At 37.9% G+C, this 21,418-nt stretch overlaps 1 protein-coding gene and 1 long non-coding RNA gene across 5 annotated transcripts; one reads left to right on the forward strand and one right to left on the reverse strand.

Moving 5' to 3' along the window:
- Positions 1–1,520: 1,520 nt before the first annotated feature.
- LOC111341475 (MYCBP-associated protein-like) lies at positions 1,521–21,222 on the reverse strand. 3 transcript variants are annotated; one of them, XM_088740093.1, is made up of 27 exons: positions 21,041–21,222; positions 17,569–17,741; positions 16,601–16,707; positions 16,081–16,139; positions 15,605–15,711; positions 15,231–15,257; positions 14,520–14,600; positions 13,105–13,180; positions 12,660–12,732; positions 12,470–12,516; positions 12,268–12,331; positions 11,829–11,911; positions 11,293–11,417; positions 10,354–10,487; positions 9,923–10,145; positions 9,521–9,734; positions 9,117–9,280; positions 8,261–8,293; positions 7,274–7,372; positions 6,924–7,045; positions 6,191–6,303; positions 5,950–6,050; positions 5,601–5,657; positions 5,189–5,243; positions 4,973–5,037; positions 2,242–2,328; positions 1,521–1,733 (listed from the first exon to the last, which is right to left on the reverse strand). In XM_088740093.1, exons 1-27 carry the CDS (start codon positions 21,093–21,095, stop codon positions 1,641–1,643), a joined length of 2,637 nt encoding a protein of 878 aa, XP_088596219.1. In that variant the 5' UTR covers positions 21,096–21,222; the 3' UTR covers positions 1,521–1,640. The 3 variants fall into 3 exon arrangements, with proteins under 3 accessions (XP_088596219.1, XP_088596225.1, XP_088596229.1); XM_088740099.1 differs by lacking the exon at positions 5,601–5,657; XM_088740103.1 differs by lacking the exons at positions 1,521–1,733; positions 2,242–2,328; positions 4,973–5,037; ... (2 more) ...; positions 5,950–6,050; positions 6,191–6,303 and adding an exon at positions 6,362–6,585.
- LOC148741393 (uncharacterized) lies at positions 12,729–16,753 on the forward strand. 2 transcript variants are annotated; one of them, XR_015993632.1, is made up of 3 exons: positions 12,729–13,059; positions 13,187–15,662; positions 16,614–16,753. It is a non-coding gene; the product is annotated as an uncharacterized LOC148741393 (long non-coding RNA). The 2 variants fall into 2 exon arrangements; XR_015993631.1 differs by having other exon boundaries at positions 13,187–16,254; positions 16,614–16,751.
- Positions 21,223–21,418: the final 196 nt, after the last annotated feature.

A 21,418-nucleotide genomic window follows, 5' to 3' on the forward strand; every position in this document is an offset into this window, starting at 1 on the left:
CGTGAACGATACTTTGAAAGCTCCAATGGTTTCGGCATCGCCCGTGATGCACGAGGATTCGTTTAGTTGGCGTTACTCACAGTCAGACATATCTTGCAAATAATTATGTAGAGGGCAACAGATGAATCGAAGCCGAGTTAAATGCAAAGAACATCCAACTGAGTGGGGTAAATTTGTCCTTGTTTTTTTAAATAGTTTATACAGGTTTGTGAAATAACCTTGCCTTGTTTAGTGCTTATCTGTTGTACCTCAATTTCTGGAGCTCTTTCCCCTCCCCCCCCCCCCTTTCTAATGTAGTATTTAGAAAGAAATGAGTCGTTTCAAATAAAATGGCATAAGTATTACCCCTTTCACTCAAATCTCTAAAATCTCTAAAATCTCATAATTAGTTCTCCGTACTATCTGATATTAGCTGGGAAAGTTTGGTATCGGATCAACTAACAATCGCACATCTAATATTTTTCTTTATTCTTATTGTCTTCTGGACGTAGTATAGATACTGAAGGGAGAAATTGTGGTTACTTCTGGGAGTTCAAGGGTTGAGAAGTCTGCGAATGTTTACTGAATCAGGTCAGTGATACAAATCACTTGTTGACTGCTTTCGACTCAGCAGCGACCAGCACAAGAAGCGTTTTAAGCAAGTTCTAAGTCCTTTAAAGGGGAACTGAAGCCTAAAATTGGTATATTGTTTGCATTCATTTCTAGTTAGCTTTAGAGGAGTAAGATAAAGTGTCGATATTTATTTTCGTTAACTTCTTGTTTTTTACGAGAAAATTCGATTTGAAGTTGCCTTTTTCCCGCTTTTGGGTTGTAAGACCGTCGGCTCAAAAAAGGTCAGCAGCGGTCGTTTATGACGTCAGTGGTGGGAACCAAGATAAGAAAAACAACTGTTACTATTTCACTTTCGTAGTTAATCGCCATTACAAGTCATGGAACCTCGATAGCTTCATAACCAAACCAAATTTCCATAGGAAGAGTATGGGTTCATTATCTTTCTTCCCCACCGGTGACGTAAGAGCGAGCTAAAATGACCGCTCACATCACTTTTCTGAGCCGCCGTACTACGAGGCAAAAATACCACTTTAAACTATTTTTCCGAGGCGAAGTTGGGCCCAAAGACTGAAAAAAACCCTCGAACAGTGCTATTTGAACTATAAGCTGCAATTTAAAAATGTTTCATTTTTAGGCTTTAGTTCCCCTTTCTAAAACGACAACACCACCAACAAACTATTATGTACTACAACACATGCACGCACGCACGCAAGCACACACACAAAGTTTTCTTGAAAAACAAAATGATTATTTCCCTACAGTTTATGATGTCAAATCAACGCAGGATTAGTCTTAAATTTCACAAACTGTTGGTGACCTCAGCCAGGTCTCTCACCACTTCACCCTTGAAATTGATCCTCCTTACCTTCCAGCCCTCCTTCTGTACCAGTCCCCTTCCCCACTCTGTCTTATTTAATTAAAAGAATAAGAACAACAAACATGCATTTGAAAGCAAATAACAATATTCATTTCATTTTGTCAGGTGTATTTTATTGCCCTTCAAACACGTCACTTGACTGACATACAGTAGATAATGCACAAAATGGACTGCTTGAATGTTAAATATAACTGAGCAGCAAGCTTGTATCCTACTCTAGACTTGGCAACCTTGATTCTGCAGTTTTTATGTCTTCAAAAACCAAGTCTATTCTTTCAAACGTATCCACCACAAGGGAATAAGTCTGATGAAGTACACAAAATACTAGAAATTAAAATCATTTTTAAATTTATCTTCTATATGCAAAAACAGCTCTTAAATTTACTCTCTTGTTACCTCAAAACTTTTGTTTGAGGATCAATGCGTGACTTTTGATGTCACGGGATTTATTGTACTTATTTATTGCCTTTATTGTACTTGTTAAAGGACTGGGTTAAATTTGCCTTTATTGTACTTGTTAAAGGACTGGGTTAAATTTGCCTTTATTGTACTTGTTAAAGGACTGGGTTAAATTTGCCTTTATTGTACTTGTTAAAGGACTGGGTTAATTTTCCTTTATTGTACTTGTTGAAGGACTATTAAGAACTAGATTTGCCAAAATGAATATGACTTGTGACAGATAACTACTTGTGGTATATGTAGTAAAATTAATCGATTGTTGTTTTAATTCATTGTTGAGTTTAAACCAAGAGAACCAAACTGTAGCACACTTAATCAATACATTTAACAACATGTACAAGCAATCTTCTAACCTGTGTAAAAAGTTTTTCTTTGTACTTTGCTTCTAAGACAGGGTCCACAGAATTTTCAACTGTTAACCCCTCCAGACTGACTGGGGTCTGAAACACAAAAAATCAAATCAAAACCCATGTCTCAATACATGATATACTGGCTTAATTTTCATCTGGTTTGACAGCAAACACTGTCCAAATTCTCTAGAATTTCCAGAAGGTTATCATCCTCTGAATAAGCTGCTAAGTAGGCTGTTGCAAGTTATGCCATTGCATATTCAATTAGTCCATGATTGTTTAGATCGCTATTCCCAGTAGGCATTATTCTTTTGTTCATATCCAATTAGCTGTAAATTATACTAAAAATTATTAATCATAGTGTGTGTGATTTGTATTTAAAAAAGCCGTTAGGATGCGAAATAAACCTTGCTCTCTCTAAAACGAAACGGTTGTATTTGTCAGGATATATTTCTTTATGTAGGAGACGAAAACCACTTGAGGAACATGGTTTCAGGAGTAAAAGTCTAGTCTACAATCTGAAAGCCGAACAATTTCATCGATAATCGACGATCGCAGAGTTCGAGCGAATATTTTGTGTTCACAGGCCTCAGTTCACTCAACATGGAAGTTCTCGCGAAACGACCAATCTTGGATTAGACAAACGACGGAAAACTTCACGAACGTTTCCCAGAATGGAAAAAGAAGGTATAAATTTTATGCAGAGGTCTTGTAATGATCAAGGCAGACCCGGCATCTGATGCCCGATATATTCTGTACGATTTCGTTCTTTGAGCGTGTGACGCCATCACAGCCGTCGCAGCCGTCACAACAGAGGGTAAACTGGACTTGGACTGGACTTGGACTGGACTTGGACTGGACTTGGACTGGACTTGGACTGGACTTGGACTGGACTTGGACTGGACTTGGACTGGACTTTACTTATTCATCTGAATTGAACATGGCGAAGCGGCGAAATTATTCTGCCTTTTCGATTGATTCCTTGCGACAGGAAGTAGACAATGAAGTCAAACAAGAGACTTTTTCTCGGAAGATCATTGCAGACATTTCCAAAATCGACATAACGTGTCTGAAGATGTTACAATGTTTGCTTTGCTTTTGAAGTTCGGGATGGCATTTGTTTCTTCTGTGGTGGGCGCCATTTTGGACAGGGCAACAATTCCACCCGATGATCAGAAGAAGTGGGAGATACATCTCAGAAAGGTGGAGGAGCAATGCAAGCCCACAGCGGGAGCAAACTAGCCGCGGCTACACAGTACAAAGTGCTCACTCAAGGTGATATGGAATTACCAGAGTACATCGAAAAGTGCAGGCAAGTCACTGATGCATGTGGATGGCCAGAGGGCGCAGAGGACATGGCTCTCAGGAACGCTATTCTCCTTGGTCTAAAGAATCCAAAAGTTTATCAAAAGTGTTTGGAAGAAGACCAGGACTTCCTTACCGCCGAACAAGTGATCGAAATTGCAACTCTCCTATACAACAGCGATTGTCAAAGATCAAATTATGCAGACTCTCAGTACTGCAACCACAGCAAAGTGCAAGCAAAGCATCAAAAAGGCGGGAAAACAACGGAGTGGTCAAATCGAGATAAGAGTAAAGACGTCTAAAGATAAAGAGCATGGTGAGTCAAAAAGACAAAGTTGTTTTTGTTGTGGAGCAAAGCCTACTCACCCCAGATCGCAGTGTCCGGCCAAGTATGTTACTTGTCACAAGTGTGGAAAGAAAGGACATTACAAAAAGTGCTGCAAGAGCAAAACAGGTAAACAAGGTACAACTGGTGAACCTAAGCAGGTTCAAGTACATGGTTTACAAGCCCCGCAAACAGAAGCCAGTGCCAGTCGGATTTCAGTTCGTGATCCTCCACAGGGCTACCGCATAATGTTCGGTCCACAAGTACCACAGGACAACCAACACAAAATGTTTCACCATATTCAGACTTTTCATGTGAAGAGTATCAATGATACTTCAAGCAAGCACATCGAGCCTCTTTGGTTAAGTACTGCAAGTGGAGGACTCATATATGAGGTTGAATGCGAGATCAATATAGGCGCAGTATGCAACGTAATGCCCTTGTATCTTCACAAATCCTTATTTGGAGACAAGAGTCTTACCCCTACCTCTGTTCAAATATTCGGGTACGGAGAGTCCCCTGTAGCGAACCTAGGGGCGTGTACTATAGTGATTCAGACTGGTGGTAGGCAACGACCACAGATGGCGACTTCTCTAGTGACTGACACTTGAGGGTATCTCATTCTAGGCAGAGAAACAGCCCAGCAAGTCGGCTACATTGCCTTCCCAGAGGTAACCCCGCTCTCCTTAACCAGTATGCCACAAATCCATACAAGTGTTAACGCTCTGCGACTAGATTCCAGTAAGGTTCAAAAGCCTACATGTGAGGTGTTGAATGACGCAGTCATCTTAAATGGAAAGAGACACTGTTTGCCCTTAACAAAGGAGTATGTATCATCCCAATTCAGAGATATATTCAAGGGTATAGAAAAACTACCAGGGGGCAAGTATCACATCCAACTCAAGCCAGAAGCACAACCTGTAGAACATCCACCACGTGCAGTACCTGAGAAGAAGAAAGCAGCATACAAAGAAGAGCTTGAAAGATTGTGCATACTGGGAATAGCGATCTAAACAATCATGGACTAATTGAATATGCAATGGCATATTGCAAAACAGGCTTTCCCATCATTAGATATTCCTGAACCAAGAGAAAATTTCTCACCCCAGTCCTCTCTGCTGCAGCTTCGCTGAGAGCTGATTTGGACTGGGAGGATGGTGTGTTGGTACCTATCAAGGTAAATAGATGAGATAAGTTTCATTGTTTTATGCACTATATGATTGTAGTTACAGTACTGTTGTAAAACTAATCAATGGCAAAATACTGTCAGTTTCAGTAAGTGCAGATTTTTTTTCAATTAAATAAATAAAATATTGTCACCTCTTCCTGATTTTTTGGCTGATAACTTGGAGCGTTGGGTGGAAGTTGGGCGATCCTTGCAATTAAGCAACACAAAACACAAACATAAGTTGGATGAAGCTTAAACCGAAAAAAAAAAAAAAAGTGATACTGTCCAATATGTATGGTAAGTTCAATATCTCGATGGATTTTTATTTATATGGTACATCACAGTGTTAGTGTCTCTGGATATACAAAGGTTAAAGTAACAGTTTCCTAAAATGGAATTTTTATATATTTCTCCCTCATACTTCACATAGTCTCACAACTTGCAATACACATTTGCTAAAATCTTACTGTCTATCACCTTAAGTGAAAGTTGTGTGAATTTTTAAATTGGGAACAGATACAGTTATTAAGACATGACACTATTAACAGACATGACACTACTAACAGATGTTACAAGATCCAATGTGAAATGATAACCCTCAAGTTCATGATTTTCTTCACTCTGAAACATTTATGGTAACCGTTACAACAAAATTTAAAACCATGCAACAGTACAATTATATTAATTTCAAAATTCCTTCCAGATATTTAGATTTTGTTTGTCTGTTTTTTAATTTAAGAGGCTGCATGCAATGCAATTAATACTGAGTGATTTGTTAAGTCTGTAGGATTTCCAATATTTGAAAGTCAGTCCTGGTAAAATCATTTCTATAACTAACTGGGTTTTCTGTGTTTATGAGATTCTAATTTCTCAGATGAGCTAGTGCACACACACACAGAAATTATAAACTCACAATTTCAGTAAGCTTTCCTCCTCTCTTGTCTTTCTTATCTCCTTTTCGACTTTCTGAGACTTTTATTTCAGAAACTGTTCCTTTACGAAGTCTTTTGTCAGCTGATTAAAAAAAAAATAAGCTAAAAGAAATGCATATTTCACAAGGTTAACTCACAAATGCTGTTGTCAATGCTAACTTACCAGTAATCCTGACAGTTCAGGATATAAGAGGCTCAACGATAACGGCAAGGTTTTCTTACCTTCCTCTGGTGAAGTATCCTCCACAAGCTCTCTCTCAGGAAGACCAAGAATGGATCTCATCATGTTGGCCTGTCCAACAATACTGTCCACCATCTCACAAAGTAATTGATATCTACATACAGTTATAAGAAATGTAAATACTGGGAACAGTATGGGTTTACTCTTCAAATTAAGTTGCTTCATAGTTCTCTGACATAGGGAATTCAGTGAACAAGATCCAAAAGAAGTAGCCAAACAAGAAAGGAAGGCAGAGTGACCTGAATATCCAGGTGAATAATAAAGGTCAAAAGAAAAAAAAAAAAAAAACAGTTGCAGCAGCTTACATTTATCAATTATAATTTATTGCACTCTGGAGTATGAATCATCTATATCTTTATTTTGCACTTTTGTAACTCTATAGGATAAATAACGTGGAAAAATTTAAATCAATATCAAAAAGCATATTTTCTAACTTATGTTTACTCAATCAGACATTTTTAAGTCATGTCTAATTAATATATACACTCAACATAATAAATAGTAATTTAAAAACAGGACAAATAAAAACTCCAGCTTCCTCATGGTTGTGTTCTTTGCATGATCAGCTCTTCCTTGTTAAAATCATACTATTATTAAATCCATAATCTGCATACTGGGTAACGATCTTCAGCCAAAAACCCCATAAAGGTCTTTAGGTAGTCCTTTGTTTGGCCTCAATTGTCTCTTGATTGTTTAGTTCAATTAATGACTCACCCTGCAGCATACATGGCCTGTTTAATAGGAGTCATTGGAGGGAATGATAAGGTTGATATACAGCTATTGAGTGTCTGGAGAAGGCTATCACGCTGGTCAGCATCGTCAATGCATATGATTTTCTGCAAAAAAAAAAAAAAAAAAATACAAAAATAATTCAAAGTAAACAAAAAGAGAAGCACATGATTGAAATCTCAGGACCTGCCAGACTCCACTGTACCTTGTGTGCCACTTTTTGTTATTACCACATTATGATGTCAACACAGAATCTATTTGTTGAGTAAACTGTGTCAGAATGACTAATATGCCACCCATGAAGTGTTATCGCCTTATAGGGACACAAGTGTTACCTGTTGAAGAGACTCTAGAGCCAAGTCCCACTCCTCTTCATCTCCAAGCTGTGCATAAATCTGCTTCAATTCCCCAACAACCTCATCCTGGAAATGCATCTATGGGAATAAAAACACCATTGATTTTGAGATTCTGTATGATTTTTAAGCCTGGTTCACATATAATCGCAGGCGATCGCACGATCGCTGAAACCACTCAACCAAAGATCGCGACTCGCACGTTCACATATGATCGCAGCCATTCGCAGCGATCTGTGACAACCAAGTCCATTGTTTACCATTCAGTGGCAATACAATGTAACTCCAGTCAACCAAACTAAATGCAAAGGATGCTGAACTATTAATAGGTGTTAACATTCTGCTTCTGTTGTCTTTACTTGAGTGGAGAATCACTGCCAGATCAAAGAAGAAACATTGCTTCTTGGTGCAAAAAGTCTTAAGAAAGAGAGAACTCTTTGCTAAAGTGATTGAACAAACAATCCTATTTTCTAATTTCTTCCATAAACTGTTTCATGTCAATTTCACCTTCCATCTTGTCAAAACACATGCACGTGTAAAAGTTGATAAACAACTGGTTATCGTGGTATCATGCCGCTTGCATAGCATTATTGGACACATTCCAATCGCATGATCGCAGAACTTTGTTCACATATGATCGCACTCGATAGCAGATGATCGCAACCGATCGCAGGAGTAGAACATGGTTCTATTCCTGCGATCACACTCGATCGCACACAATCGCAGAGCTGTTCACATATAATTGCAGATGATCACTGGCGATTGTCTGCAATCATAATTATGTGAACCAGGCTTTAGGTAAACCACATGTCATTTTGAAGAAGACTGTGATTAGATTACAGTAAAATCTCATCTTCATTGTGACTAACTTGGTGAAAAACTAAACATCTTGATTGTTGATACTTAACATATTTTATAATTTCTATCATTTCCCTGTGTGTTGGGTCAGAGTATAAATTTGATTCTCACCCCTTGGTTAGCTCTTTCAAAGATCTCTTCTTCCTGAAATAAAACACAGTAATGATAATTATAATAAATGCAAACAGTGTATCATGTTATCAAGCACATCAAATTTTAATTTATGGTGCTGCATTAAACGTATCATTAGGGACCATAAGCAAACCATGATGACAACGGCAACGAGGACGTGGAAAAACAAAAGATCTAATTGGCAGAACAATAGCCCAGCCTGTGCACTTAAAGACTTAGTACATTTTCTAGCCGTCCCTCGCAAAACAACAACGCGAAATCACCAAAATTTGCGTTGTTTGTGAACCGAAACCCCGACGGAAAATTATTTTAATTTCCATTTGGAACTCAATGCTACTTTTACATGACATTTTGAGGTTGAGTTGTGGCGCTGCATGAGATGGTAAACACATGCAGCCATTTTCGAAATTCTAATTAAAAGTAGAAATTCAGTTTTTAATCAATGTCTTCCTTGGCGTTGCTGTCTTGACTGCTTAAGGTCCTTAAGGAATAAATCCATATTTGTAAACTAAGCTAATGAAAAGAGTTCTCAAATTTATTAAGACAACAAAAAAGGAAATGTATGAATTGTGTAATTTGTTGCTTTCTCATAGATACACAGTGGCAGTGGGTTTAAATTTCCTCCTGGGTATATCTTAATATCAACTGACACTAAATTTTCCTCAAACATTTCTCTTAAACCATCACTTTAAAAATCAATTTTGTAATTAGTAGAGGCATGTGAATACATTTAACTTAAGAGTTTATAAAATACAAAAAAAAAAGTTTATTAAAGTAAAATTCCATGCTTTCTAACTCTGTCCCAGGCATCTATCTCCTCACTGACACAACTCACAGTGATATAAGCATCCACTGGGGACCTGGCTCTCTCAGGAGTATGAACACCATTAAAGATCTCTTCAAGAAGTCTTGTGGCAGTTTCCACTGCTTCTCTGTGAGCCAACTCATCCTCAATTTGCTGCCGGGCTTCCTTGTAGATGTCCTCCTCTAAAGCTACCCCTACAATCATGTAAATTAACTGGCTGGTAAAGATGCTTTAAGAGACATAATTAAGTAATGAGTTGTCAGTGGTAAACTAAAAAAAAAACAAAGCCAAGTATCTGGAAGGTTCCTTTGGACACAATTTAAAGTATCCTGCAAAATGTTGACTGCCATGTTCAGTGTGCTGGCCAACTGAAAAATAAGATACAAAAACAAACAAACCAAATCTACAAATTAATATTTGCCACCTTTCATTACCTCTTAGAGTGATCTTGATGGGAGCACCACCACACAGAGTAGGTCTTGTCATAAGTTCCCATGTCTCAGTGAAGATCCCAGCATTTGGAGATTTGAATATGAATGGAAAGTTTAAAGTATCCCCTGGTAAGATCACACCACTCTTGGTGTCAAAGTAAAACCTTTGAGCATGTCCTGCAAGCTTTGTTCCCAACACATTGGCCCGTGGTATTTTCTGTGTTATGAATATTAAGATAAGTTAATCAAATCCATCATTAAATAAATACAAAAATCCTTGAACTTCTATGTCTGCTTGAATTGATACCATTTAGAAGGCTTACAGTCACAGACTGAAATGAACAATATCATTACTACTCATCTCCCATGTTATATTTGAGAGTAATGAGAGCTACTAAACAATACCTTCCAAGAAAAGTATACAGCAGTTGTTCCATCATTGCAGATATTTAAATAAGAAGTGACCCTGTCTCCAACACTGGCATCAAATATCACACGGCAAGCCACCCCTGCTTTCTCACTGCCTCCTGACCTTGGACCATTCCACTGTGCGGTGTAACCACCAATTGATAATGATGGTCCAAATATTGGCTGAGGTACAACATCAGCAATATTTGCTAAAGGGTCCCTAGAAATAAGAAACTCATGAGGTCCTAAACTGCTTTTTTATTTCCTTCCAATCTAAACGGAGCTATATTTTACATCAGCAATCTTTTAAAATTTACTGGGGGAAGAAGTTATATTAGTCCATGCCAATTTGGGATACATAATAGTGTATGTGCTACCCTTAACTAGAGGTCTTGTGATAATGTTCCAAGAAAAGAAGAATGACTTACCTTTGAAGTGCAGTTTCATCCATTGCCTCATCACTTTCCTCCTCTTCTTCTTCCTCCTGAACTATAGACATCATGTCAAACTTGGATGAATGCTGAGGTTGATTTGTTCCAATCACTTCAAGATCATCAATGTACTGAAAGAAAAAGACATGATAAGCTTCTGCAATAATTATAGAGAGGAAAATCTTGAATTCTATTAACCTTAAAGCTAGTACAAGAAAAGAGCATCATTCTGTTCACACACCTAATAAGCTATGAAAAAGTGTATGTCAGATGAAGAACTTTGCAGAATGATTGTTTACATGGGTTGATTTAAGCTTTTTTGCCAGGACTCAGATTGATTTTTCCAGGGCTCCAAATTTTACCTTAAACCCTTTAACTTTCAATCCCAAGGTTTAAAAATCAATTCTCCCATACAGTTTACACATCATAAATTCTGAAAAATTTATTGCTTAAGTTTAAGCAGATTTCCAGGACTTTCCTGGATCTGTAGTCTTTTTCTATGACATTCCAGTCCTGAAAAATTGCAAAATAAAATTCCAGGATTTTCCAGATTTTCTGGGACCCATAAGAACCCTGTTAATTACACTGATCTAAGAGTGGATATGCTCTCAAAAAGTGAACACAATGAAGTAAATTGGATTATAGATTCCACAAAAGAGATAGAAAAGTAGAAGTTCAATAACCCAAAAGCATCATTAAGCCATACCATTACAAGATTTGAGTCAAATGGAAAAATACACAGAACAAAAGAGGGAACTTCTTAAAGCTTCATGCAGTAAAGAATAGCCATCTAAAGAGGACAACAAAATTCCATATATGGAGGAGGGAATAATATGTTAAATTAACATTCATCACATCACCTCAGAACACCATCGCATCACCCTTGAAACTAATCTTAGAGACAGTAATACAGTTACAGCATATTGTGTTACTCACTGGTTGGTGAGGGTCTAACTCATTTAAAACAGTGCGAAGCTGTGTAGTTCTCTCTTGAAGATAAGTTGACTTCTGCCAGGGGTAGTGCACTGATGCCGACCGGTGGGTGTTGGACCACTCTATGCCTAAAAAAACAACAAACATTACCAAAGACTCTAAAATTTTTACAACCTGGCTAACAGTTCAAGTCACAATACCTACACTGTAATTAACAATATCATCAAACAGAGCCATTAAGAAATTCCTACAAAAAATAATTAAAAGCTTCTTCCAATGAGAACATACTTAGCTGCCCCCTTAGAGAAAAAACTACAACAATATTTTTTTTTAAAAAAAGGTCTCTCCATCACTACCATCCCTATCTAATCAAAGTCACAATTGTTTCTGGCTTTCCCTACCCCTTAAAAAAAAATATCAGGACATGAAGAGTTACTACACAATTGCTTTGAAATGCAGAAAAGACATGGAAATTCAAATTGTCTTCAATTTTACCATTGGTGGCAATAGTGGATGAAGTCAGCCCCATTGTACCTTACCCATTTCATTTTTGATGCATATGGGTTTTCCAATGTGTTCAATAGCAGGTGGATAGCCACGCTCAGTCTGTGTCAAAGTCATGCTTCATACAAAAACAATACAGTTCATCAATGTCTTATTCATTAATAAACTAAAAAAGACAATGATCATATATTCCTCAAAGAAGCAGTAAGGCATTAAACTTTACAGACATTGCCTGCTTTTGCTACTCAGAAAAAGTCCTTGGAAATGCTGTCTAACAATCAGTAGAAGGCAACCCAGACTAAAAGTGATCATGGTTTCCAAGTTGTGGCCGATACACTGCAAGGGTGCAGTCTAACCTTCTCTGACTTGCAAGAGTGATGGCAATAATGATGATTACATACAAAGTAGAGTGTCTCGCATTGTTGAAATCCCAAACTTTTCATGAAAGTAATCAAGCTGAAAATTGAGTCTTACTTGATTCCTGTTTCATCATTTCCTATTTGCTCCACTTGTTTCCAAAACTCACTACCAACACGATCTGCACAAAAGAATTCCTATATTTAACAGTAAGTCCAACCTATAAAGTGTTGCTGTCTAAATCCTCTTGCATGATAATGCTTATCTCATGGCTAATGATATACAAATAAACAAAAAGTTATCAATTTTATTTCCTCACATCCTTTTCCATAATCCATTGATGGGATTGATCTATCAATGGCATACCTTAAATTAAAAGAAATAAAATAAACCATCAGTTCTGAATATCAACTGTTCTTTTCAGCTTCAAGGCCATTAAAAAGTAATTTACTAAATAATTACCATTGCCCTTTAATTTTCATTTCATTCCATTTGGTTTTAAAATGTACCTATCTTCTTGTGTTTCTCTATAATCTTCACTTTGGTTCATTACCAACATATCTGTTGATGTGTTTAGTGCATCTGAATAATAGAAAAATAAATAAATTCAAATGATAAATTTTGTAACATTAGGAAACTGCAAGTCAGAGTTACTGTCCAACACTATGCTAGAGGCCAAATAAAATGTCAGGGGGGGGAGGGGGCACTGGACCCCGCTAGAGTGCAGCCCTGCAATATAAATCCTTAAATCGTACATTAACATCACGAGAATGAAGGTAATGATCACCCACTAAAGTGGCTCTTGATTTCTAACCAAATTCTCCTTGTCAGCAACTCAGGTATATACTAGAGAACAGTATGGAGAATAATTTATGCATACTGACAGCAAGGTGTAAAGGGCTAAGAGAGGTTAGTTTATCAGCCATGATAAATGATGATGGCTCAGTGACTTACTTGCCAGATGATGTTGTTGTCTCTTCCTCTGTATCATCTGTCTCTGCCAGTTTGTCAATGCATTACTTTCATTGATCTTCAGAGGGCAAACCAGAAAGAGATCATTTAAGACAAAAAGATTGATTATATGAAAAACCATTATCTGAGCATGTAGACAGCTGTGACCAGGAAAAGGGCTCTACACAATTTAAATTGACTGGAGTTTGAAAGAACAAGCAGTTAAATCAAGCAAAGGAAGACAACCAGTGACAGGGTAATTGTGAAGAAAATCTCCTGGAAAAAACCTTTCAGCCAAAGTTTTAAGTAATAACCTGTTGGCCAACAGTCATTGATCTGTCAGTAAGTTGTGGGTAACAACACTATTGTTACATGTACTCACTAGGTATGACTGAATGGTAACCTTATTTACTATCCACACTTCTGCAGACAGACTCTACATTGAATATGAAAGATGTTTTGGACATTAATTCTCAGGGCTTGTATTAAAAAAAATGTTATAACATAACCAAAGTAAAGCGTGCGCTCTGATTGGTCAATTTAGCATCCCCCATTTGCCCATGGATGTACGCTGCTGACGTGAGCAAATGCAAAGACTATTTTTCTGCACGAGATTGTTTTTTCTGGTTGCGTAAGATCTGTTAAGTAAAAGGGAACTCTTTAGCTACAATGTATCAATGTTATGTTATACAACAAATGGTAAACACCACAGCATACACTATTGAGTTATGGATGCACTTGGGAGGTTTGCTAAGCACTCAAGAAGCTAGAGTCACTCTCGGCTATCGCCTCGAGCGACTCTTACGCTTCTTTCGTGCTTAGCAACCTCCCACATGCATCCATAACTCAATAGTGTATGCTGTAGTGTTTACCATTTGTTAAATAGTAATGTTTATATTCAGCAAACCCAGGTAACCTAACATTCGACATACAATTCATGTATGTGTGCAGCCAGTCGGTTACATGTTGGCTAACAGCAGCCAGTCGGTTACATGTTGGCTAACAGCAGCCAGTCAGTTACATGTTGGCTAACAGCAGCCAGTCGGTTACATGTTGGCTAACAGCAGCCAGTCGGTTACATGTTGGCTAACAGCAGCCAGTCGGTTACATGTTGGCTAACAGCAGCCAGTCGGTTACATGTTGGCTAACAGCAGCCAGTCGGTTACATGTTGGCTAACAGCAGCCAGTCAGTTAACATGTTGGCTAACAGCAGCCAGTCAGTTACATGTTGACTAACAGCAGCCAGTCGGTTACATGTTGGCTGACAGTAGGCTGATGGTCGGCAGAGGAGGGTTGTCTTCACAATTACCAATCACACTGCACAGGCTTTTGACAAACCATTTGAATGCTCTACTTACAAGTTATGATTATTCTTAAGTGCACCTTAATAAATTATTTCAAACTTTACATGCACTTACCCTTGTTTGCCAAACATGACTGGAGAACTTCTTTTCCTTTTCTGCACCTTTAGTTGATGGCCTAACTTTACCAGCACCAAACTACAAGTAGATTACAATGTCAATTAAAATGAACCTGATCAATATATAATGAAACACTTGGTATTGCAAGAATACCACTTAAAATAATTCTCCTTGCTCAAAATCTAAAGAAGGGGGGATGGCTCATGCCCAGGAATCCTATAATTATTGTTGTGACTCATTCTTTGGAAAGGGTTTCCCTACGGTCATGATATATAGCAACCTTAATTTTGTAGAATATTTGTTTTGAAACACCTCTCCTGGTGAAGTGCAAAAAAGGAAATCTTAGGCATAACTAGTACCATGGTCAGCATGACTGACCATTGCAGCATTGTTCACTAACAAGGTTTAAAGGAGGAAGAAGTACAGTCATGAGAGCATTAAAATTGACTTAGCAGCATGAACATTGAGAGGATCGATACACCCGGTATTACTAAGAGGAGACCAAAGTTACATTGCAGAACAATCTCGGGTGGAAATATCTGGATAGGTCCAACACTGGTTTTTAAACTTTTATCAATTCTTTATTCTCACTAGAATAAATATTTCTTCATGACACCTGGCATGATCCAGAGCTAAATATAAGTTGCTTTCAATGAGTCAGACATATCTTAAACATAGAGGATAACAGTGAATATCACAAACCAATACCTTGTGTCCAGAGAAAGGAGGTAGATTCTGAAAGATGAAAAAAATACTATTCTGCTGAAGTGTTCATAATTAATTTACCATTGCATTTACCATGAAATAACATATTCACAAGAGCTAAACTGTGGTCTAAATCATTGTGTATTTACTTAAAAAGGAATTCTTGTAAGCCAAAAATATCCTTTAGAAAGTTCATATTAATTTTTTTAAGCAATGGAATGAAATTATAATAATTATAGTACAAAACAGAGGTTTATATTTCAGCCCAGAAGTGAAGTAAGTCATTCAGAGGTTGCTGTTACACTTGCCTTACATTTTATATATACAGAAAAAGTAATCATACTGACAGTAATTGCTTGTTATGAAGTAACATTAACCTCAATGTCTCCTCTCTTAATAGCTTCCTGTTGAAAGTCTTCCCAAGATCCAAGTATGGTGTGTGTCAAAACTTGTCCATCCTCATCAAAAACAGGACCAGTTGTACCTTATTTGACAAAAATACAAACTTAAGATTATATAATTTGAAATTCATAATAGTACCTAAAATCAATGAAGACAAAACTATTGGCTAACTATCGAAAAAAGTAAGGGAGATGTTGACAAAGTGAACATTCTGGCTTAGTGACATGCATTCTAGTGCAGCACAGGTAAAAGAGTTTAAAGGGAACTTAAAGGTTTATATTTATTACATTCAATTAAGTATCCTTAGGAAGTTCTGCAATCAAAACGTATCATATATTTTTTTCTTAATAAATGTCAACCTGCTTGAAAATGCAATAAAATATTTAAAAATGTTCATAATAAATTAATTAAAGTCAATATTTCTGTTATGGACATTTAGGTCTTGCCTTACCAATAAGGGGAGTAGATACTAAAGGTGCATCTGGAGGAGCTGGTCGTGCAACGATCATACTGTAAATAAAGAAAAAAGTTTAGGAATGAAGAAGAATATACATCATGCATCATCAGAAAGAGCTCCTTTAACTCTGAAATTTAAAAATCTGCTGCACATTATATATGAGGATGAGTATGTTCCCCTCACCTTTCAAAATGAATTGTATCTTTGCTGATATCCTTGATGTCCAGAACATGACGAGTCATGTAAAATGTCATGGTTGAAATGACATACAGTGTTTAAATTCTCTGAATAACAGATACAAGACATTTATACAAATAATATGCAGTATTATTATTGTATCTGTTATTCAGAGAATTTAAACACTGTATGTCATTTCAACCATGACATTTTAAATGACTCGTCTTCATTTTTCCCAGCAAGTCCTTCTATACCTCAATCAGATCTTGAAAAAGTTTTTAGCTCAATTTTTTTCTTTTCTTTTTCATGCCAATAGAACTGCTAACACAATTTGTACCTCTTTCCCACAGGTTGGTTCTGCTCCGCAGAGGGCTTGAGTCGTGTCTTTCGCACCACAAGAGTTCTTGATGGTTTTGGGACTGCTGGTCTTTTGGGAGGATGGACCTGTTATTTCCAAAATGACCATTCAATCCTTCAAATGTTCCACAACATACATTTATATAATTATTAAAGAGATTACATCAATACAGATTGCACCTGCAAACAATTACTGCGACGAATGATTGTGCATATTATCATGCATTATCAAATACCCCTATCACCTAGAGTATGTGATAGAATAATTATACCTCTGTATATAGGTTGATGATCTTGGCATTAAATCAGTTCTTTGGTTTCTGCTTGATCAAATGTAGTTGTCCATTGTCATAGCGCTCGTTACAATTACACATCCACACAAATTACAATTCCAAGAGTCAGTTTAATTTACGATGAGAATAATACTACTGTGTTCACTTTTGGGGACAAAACTTGTGATTATTTTGCTACACAACTTGAAAGTGTACTTAACTACAAACTACTGGTCAGGAGCATCCAAATGTAACATGGACATTCAAGTCTTTATGAGCTCAAACTAGTTTGAACAGATAGTGAAAGTCTAATATACCCTGCCTTTTCTTTGTTTGCATAACTGCACACTTTCAATTGTGACATAACTTAAAATGTAAGACAACCTTTTAACATTATAACATTGTCAGAGTCACAGCCAGAATTGTAATATGAATAGGCAGTTAGAAAGGATAACCGTTGAAAACTGTTTGCATGGATGAAAATACACTTTAAATGACAATTGAAAGGAAGAATCTCAGTAACTGAGTAAATCAGCCAGAGAAACTACCAATTCAGCAGGAAAAAGCTTACAAGCTGCCAAGAGGAAGAACCAGGTTACAGGTTTGATGCAGTGATCAGTCACTTTGGAGTCTTAAAATTAATTTTTCTCTTAATTTTGAAACAGCTTGCTTTTACCTTTTTTAATTCATCTACATTGATTGCAAGAGAATCAACATCATCTCCACTTATGACCTTCCCAACAGATGGTCCTGTGCATAATTCATCGGGAATGTGCACAGCAGAACCAATTGGTGAACTCATCTTGTCAGGTGTACCACCATCTCTCTTTTTGGTTTTAGCACTCTTATCTAGACAAAATGTGGTTTAAATTTTTTAAAATAATAGCATGTTGACTCTAGGATTTAATTTCAAAAGTACTCATATCCTTCCCTAAGAAATAAGTAATTTTTTTTTGCCTACCATGTTTTTAACAAAGGATATCCTAACACCCTAAGTGGTACGACTAAATTGTACCTTGGTCAGGGGTACCTGTTCCTAGTTTTTGTTGTTGTTGTTGTTTTTTTTTTTGGCTTTTTTTTTTTGCCTGCTGGTTTTTTTTTTGGGGGGGGGGGAGGAGGGAAGGGAGGGGGCAGTTGTATCCCACTTTTTGGTACTTGTATAAGCATATTGAAGCTAAATGAATGGTACCATGGCTTGGCTGGCCAACAAGCCCAAATATCATCTCTTTGTGTAACCTCATTAAGTAAAAGAGGCAAGACAGTCATCAACACACAGATATACAAGTGCTCACTCACAATCTTCATGTAGAGCTCTAGTCTCATCCCATCCTCAGAGACCTGGGGGCTGAGTCGATTTCAAGTTAGGGCATGAAGAGCCCCTGGGGACATTGTCTTACAACACTAGTTCCAAACGGTTGCCCTCCTTCTGCCATCTGATTGGTGCCAGAAAATCTTTGTGTTTTTCTGCCCAATCAGAGTGAAGTGTGCTTTAGAGTCCTTTTGTGTGTTTTAATGCGGACATATACTAGTAGCTCAGTTGCTCGCTAAGTTTGTTTGGACTGTACAACGGAGATTTGCTTGAGGTGAAAAGTTTCAGTCTCAGCACACAATGTAAGAGAAATCGATCAAGTCTGCGAAAATCTTACCGGAAATTATACTGAATACTTTCGCAGGTATCACTAGAGAACGTGTTTTAAAGTTTGCAAGGTTTGTATACAACAAGATGGTTGCAGTCATTGATATTTCGCTTTAAATGTTAAACGAGATTTAAGCCTAAATCTTTCTAGATTTTTTGCATAATTTGCTGTGACTGAAACTTTGCCAATCCCGGGAAGTCATTTCATCGCACGGGCCACACAGGTATGTCGAGCAACTGGTACTTGCGCAACTTTCTGTGCGTGCCAAAATCTAATCTCATCTTTGCTTGGAAAAAAAGAAAAGCTAAGTGTGGAAACTTTTGCTTATTAGATGTGGGTAGATGACCCAGTACTACTAAGCTGACATTTGCACTAGAGCAAACCCTCCCTTTCCATCCAATATTTCTTGGTCTTTGGTTTTGTTTTTCCCATTGAAAACAGCATTGGAACGATTCCCAATGATCAAAGGTATTTAACTTGGTCTTCAACAATCGACAGAAGAGGTGAAATGACAATGACCAAGGGACAAGAAGAGAATCCGTGGCCTTCCTAGCTCAAGAATTTCAACACGCTAGAAAGCAGTTGAAAGACTAAACTCTTTCCAAACCCCTTCGGTAACTGGCCGAAAACATCTCTCCTTCCCACAATGTTCTCGTTAATAAATTTTTGTTCAGATTTTAATTGGCTAACCGGAAACACAGCTAAGCTCTCTTAGCACTTGCTGGAGGTCGTCCATGAACTTAGCGTTCTCTGCAGCCTTGGCCGTATTGTGAACGACTTTACTACTAAGATTAGAAGTGGCGCACACAGAAAGCAGAAAGCTACGTAGGCGAAAGCGCCAGTTGCTCGAATTACCTGCGAGGCCCGTGCGATCAAATGACTTCACGGGATTGGCAAAGTTTCAGTCACAGCAAATTATGCAAAAAATCTAGAAAGATTTAGGCTTAAATCTTGTTTAATGTTTAAAGCGACATATCAATGACTGCAACCATTGTGTTGTATACAAACCTCGCAAACTTTAAAACACATTCTCTAGTGATACCTGCGAAAGTATTCAGTATAATTTCTGGCAAGATTTTTGGGGACAATCTGATCAATTTCTCTTACATTGTGTGCTGAGACTGAAACTTTTCACCTCAAGCAAATCTCTGTCGTACGGTCCAAACAAACACAGCGAGACACTGAGCTACTAATATATGTCCGCGTTAAAACACATGAAAGGACTCTAAAGCACACTTCACTCTGATTGGGCAGAAAAACACAAAGATTTTCTGGCACCAATCAGATGGCAGAACAACTGTGACTGTTTGAAACTAGTCTTGTAGGAAAATGTCCCCAGGGGCTCTTCATGCCCTAACTTGAAATCGACCCACAGCCCCTGGGTCTCCGAGGATGGTCTCATCCTTTCTGTATTGTTAATGAGTCTTACCAGTAGGAAAGTATCATTTACTATGATCTCCATGAAGGTTGACAATGCTTGGTAATACCTAGATGTAACTAATTGAACTCTCAAGGAGTACCTTCTCAGTATATTACTTATCTGAAAAAGCTAAGCATGAATACCAATGCAACTTTAAGGAGATCAAAAGTAGAACCCTGCATGAGCAGCACCTTCGAACTAAGGCAAGTCTCTCAAGAGATAATTTATTTCAAACACTTACATGCACCTGGGGTTCTGCATAACTGAGTTACCGACTTCACTTAGAACCCATAATTAAAGGAGGTTTCTTCCTACTGGAACGGTGTATCTCCTTTAGAAAGTGTAGACTTACATCTTTGTATGACGCAAAAAATTCGTTATCTTGCTTGAATAATGTACACCATAGCAGAGTTGTACAAAGCATAGTTTCCCTATAAACCAGATTCATCTTCCATAGCAATATTTTGGCTTATTTTTTTATTTATTTATTTTTTTTGTCGCTGGCCAAGGATTGTGTTCACAAGGCTTTGATCGTGATCAACATGGCCCAAAGTGCAGTAAATGGTTTGAACCCAAGGTAACAAGTGAAAGTGTAGTGCGATCGTCCGGGTGAGTGTAGTCCTGAGAAGGACTGTTGTCGGTGGTGGTCTTTCTCAAGACTATACACTCACCCGGACGATCACACAAACTTTCACATGGCCCAAAGTATTTATAACAAGGCCCAGTTAACAACTAATTAGCTGCAGAGCTACTAAATTGAAGAATGAAAGGCTGAGCTAAAGGGCTACAGGGCATAGCTTACATGCTTGGCAAGGGTTCTACCGACAGCAACAAAATGAGCCGCTCTCTTTTAATCTCGCACCTCGGTCTCCCATGCCAGAGGCAAGATAGAAATTTTCAAATCCTATTTCTCGCAAATTCGTGATTTCAATTGCAGAAATAAAAGGAATATGGGAATGAAATTTAACCAGAGAATAAAAGAAACAGATTGCGAGAACAGCTTTCTGCTAAAAAAAAGTCTTTCTTCTGAACCCAGTGACACCGGAGACAGCATCGACAGGCTTCGCGCGCCATCTCACCGAAAAGCTTACCTGTAGATCGCGGCCGATCCTTCCTAGAAGGTTTGCTCGAAAGTTTGTTACTCATGCTGTTACTAATAACTATGACATCGCTTTTCAGGGAGTACAGACAAAGAAAATTCCGTAAAATTGCCAAAAATGTTTGCTACACTTTCGTAGCAACAGCCGCCATTTCATTGACAACAAAGTAACCACTTACCGAGGAGGTGTAGGACAGTCCCACTTTGTTCGCATGGAAGTGAGTCAAACCACCGCGCACACATGAGGAAAAGATTCATCCCACCTAGTCAGCCGTCTCTTCCCTTTACCCCAGGGGGTGAGGGGGGGGGGGGCGCGGAGAGATTCTCTCTCCCGCGCCCCCCCTGGGGTAAAGGGAAGAGACGGCTGAAA

This window comes from Stylophora pistillata, chromosome 1 (genome assembly GCF_964205215.1).
Source record: "Stylophora pistillata chromosome 1, jaStyPist1.2, whole genome shotgun sequence".
NCBI lineage: Eukaryota > Metazoa > Cnidaria > Anthozoa > Scleractinia > Pocilloporidae > Stylophora > Stylophora pistillata.

What these genes read in the sequence shown, in the direction of transcription:
- LOC111341475 (XM_088740093.1), bottom strand. Translation starts at nt 21,095, where the DNA reads ATGAGTAACAAACTTTCGAGCAAACCTTCTAGGAAGGATCGGCCGCGA. An exon ending in GTCATGTTTGGCAAACAAGG is followed by an intron (nt 13,181 to 14,519) that starts GTAAGTGCATGT and finishes TGCCCTCTGAAG; the next exon opens with ATCAATGAAAGTAATGCATT. An exon ending in CTCTAGAGTCTCTTCAACAG is followed by an intron (nt 7,046 to 7,273) that starts GTAACACTTGTG and finishes TTTTTTTTGCAG; the next exon opens with AAAATCATATGCATTGACGA.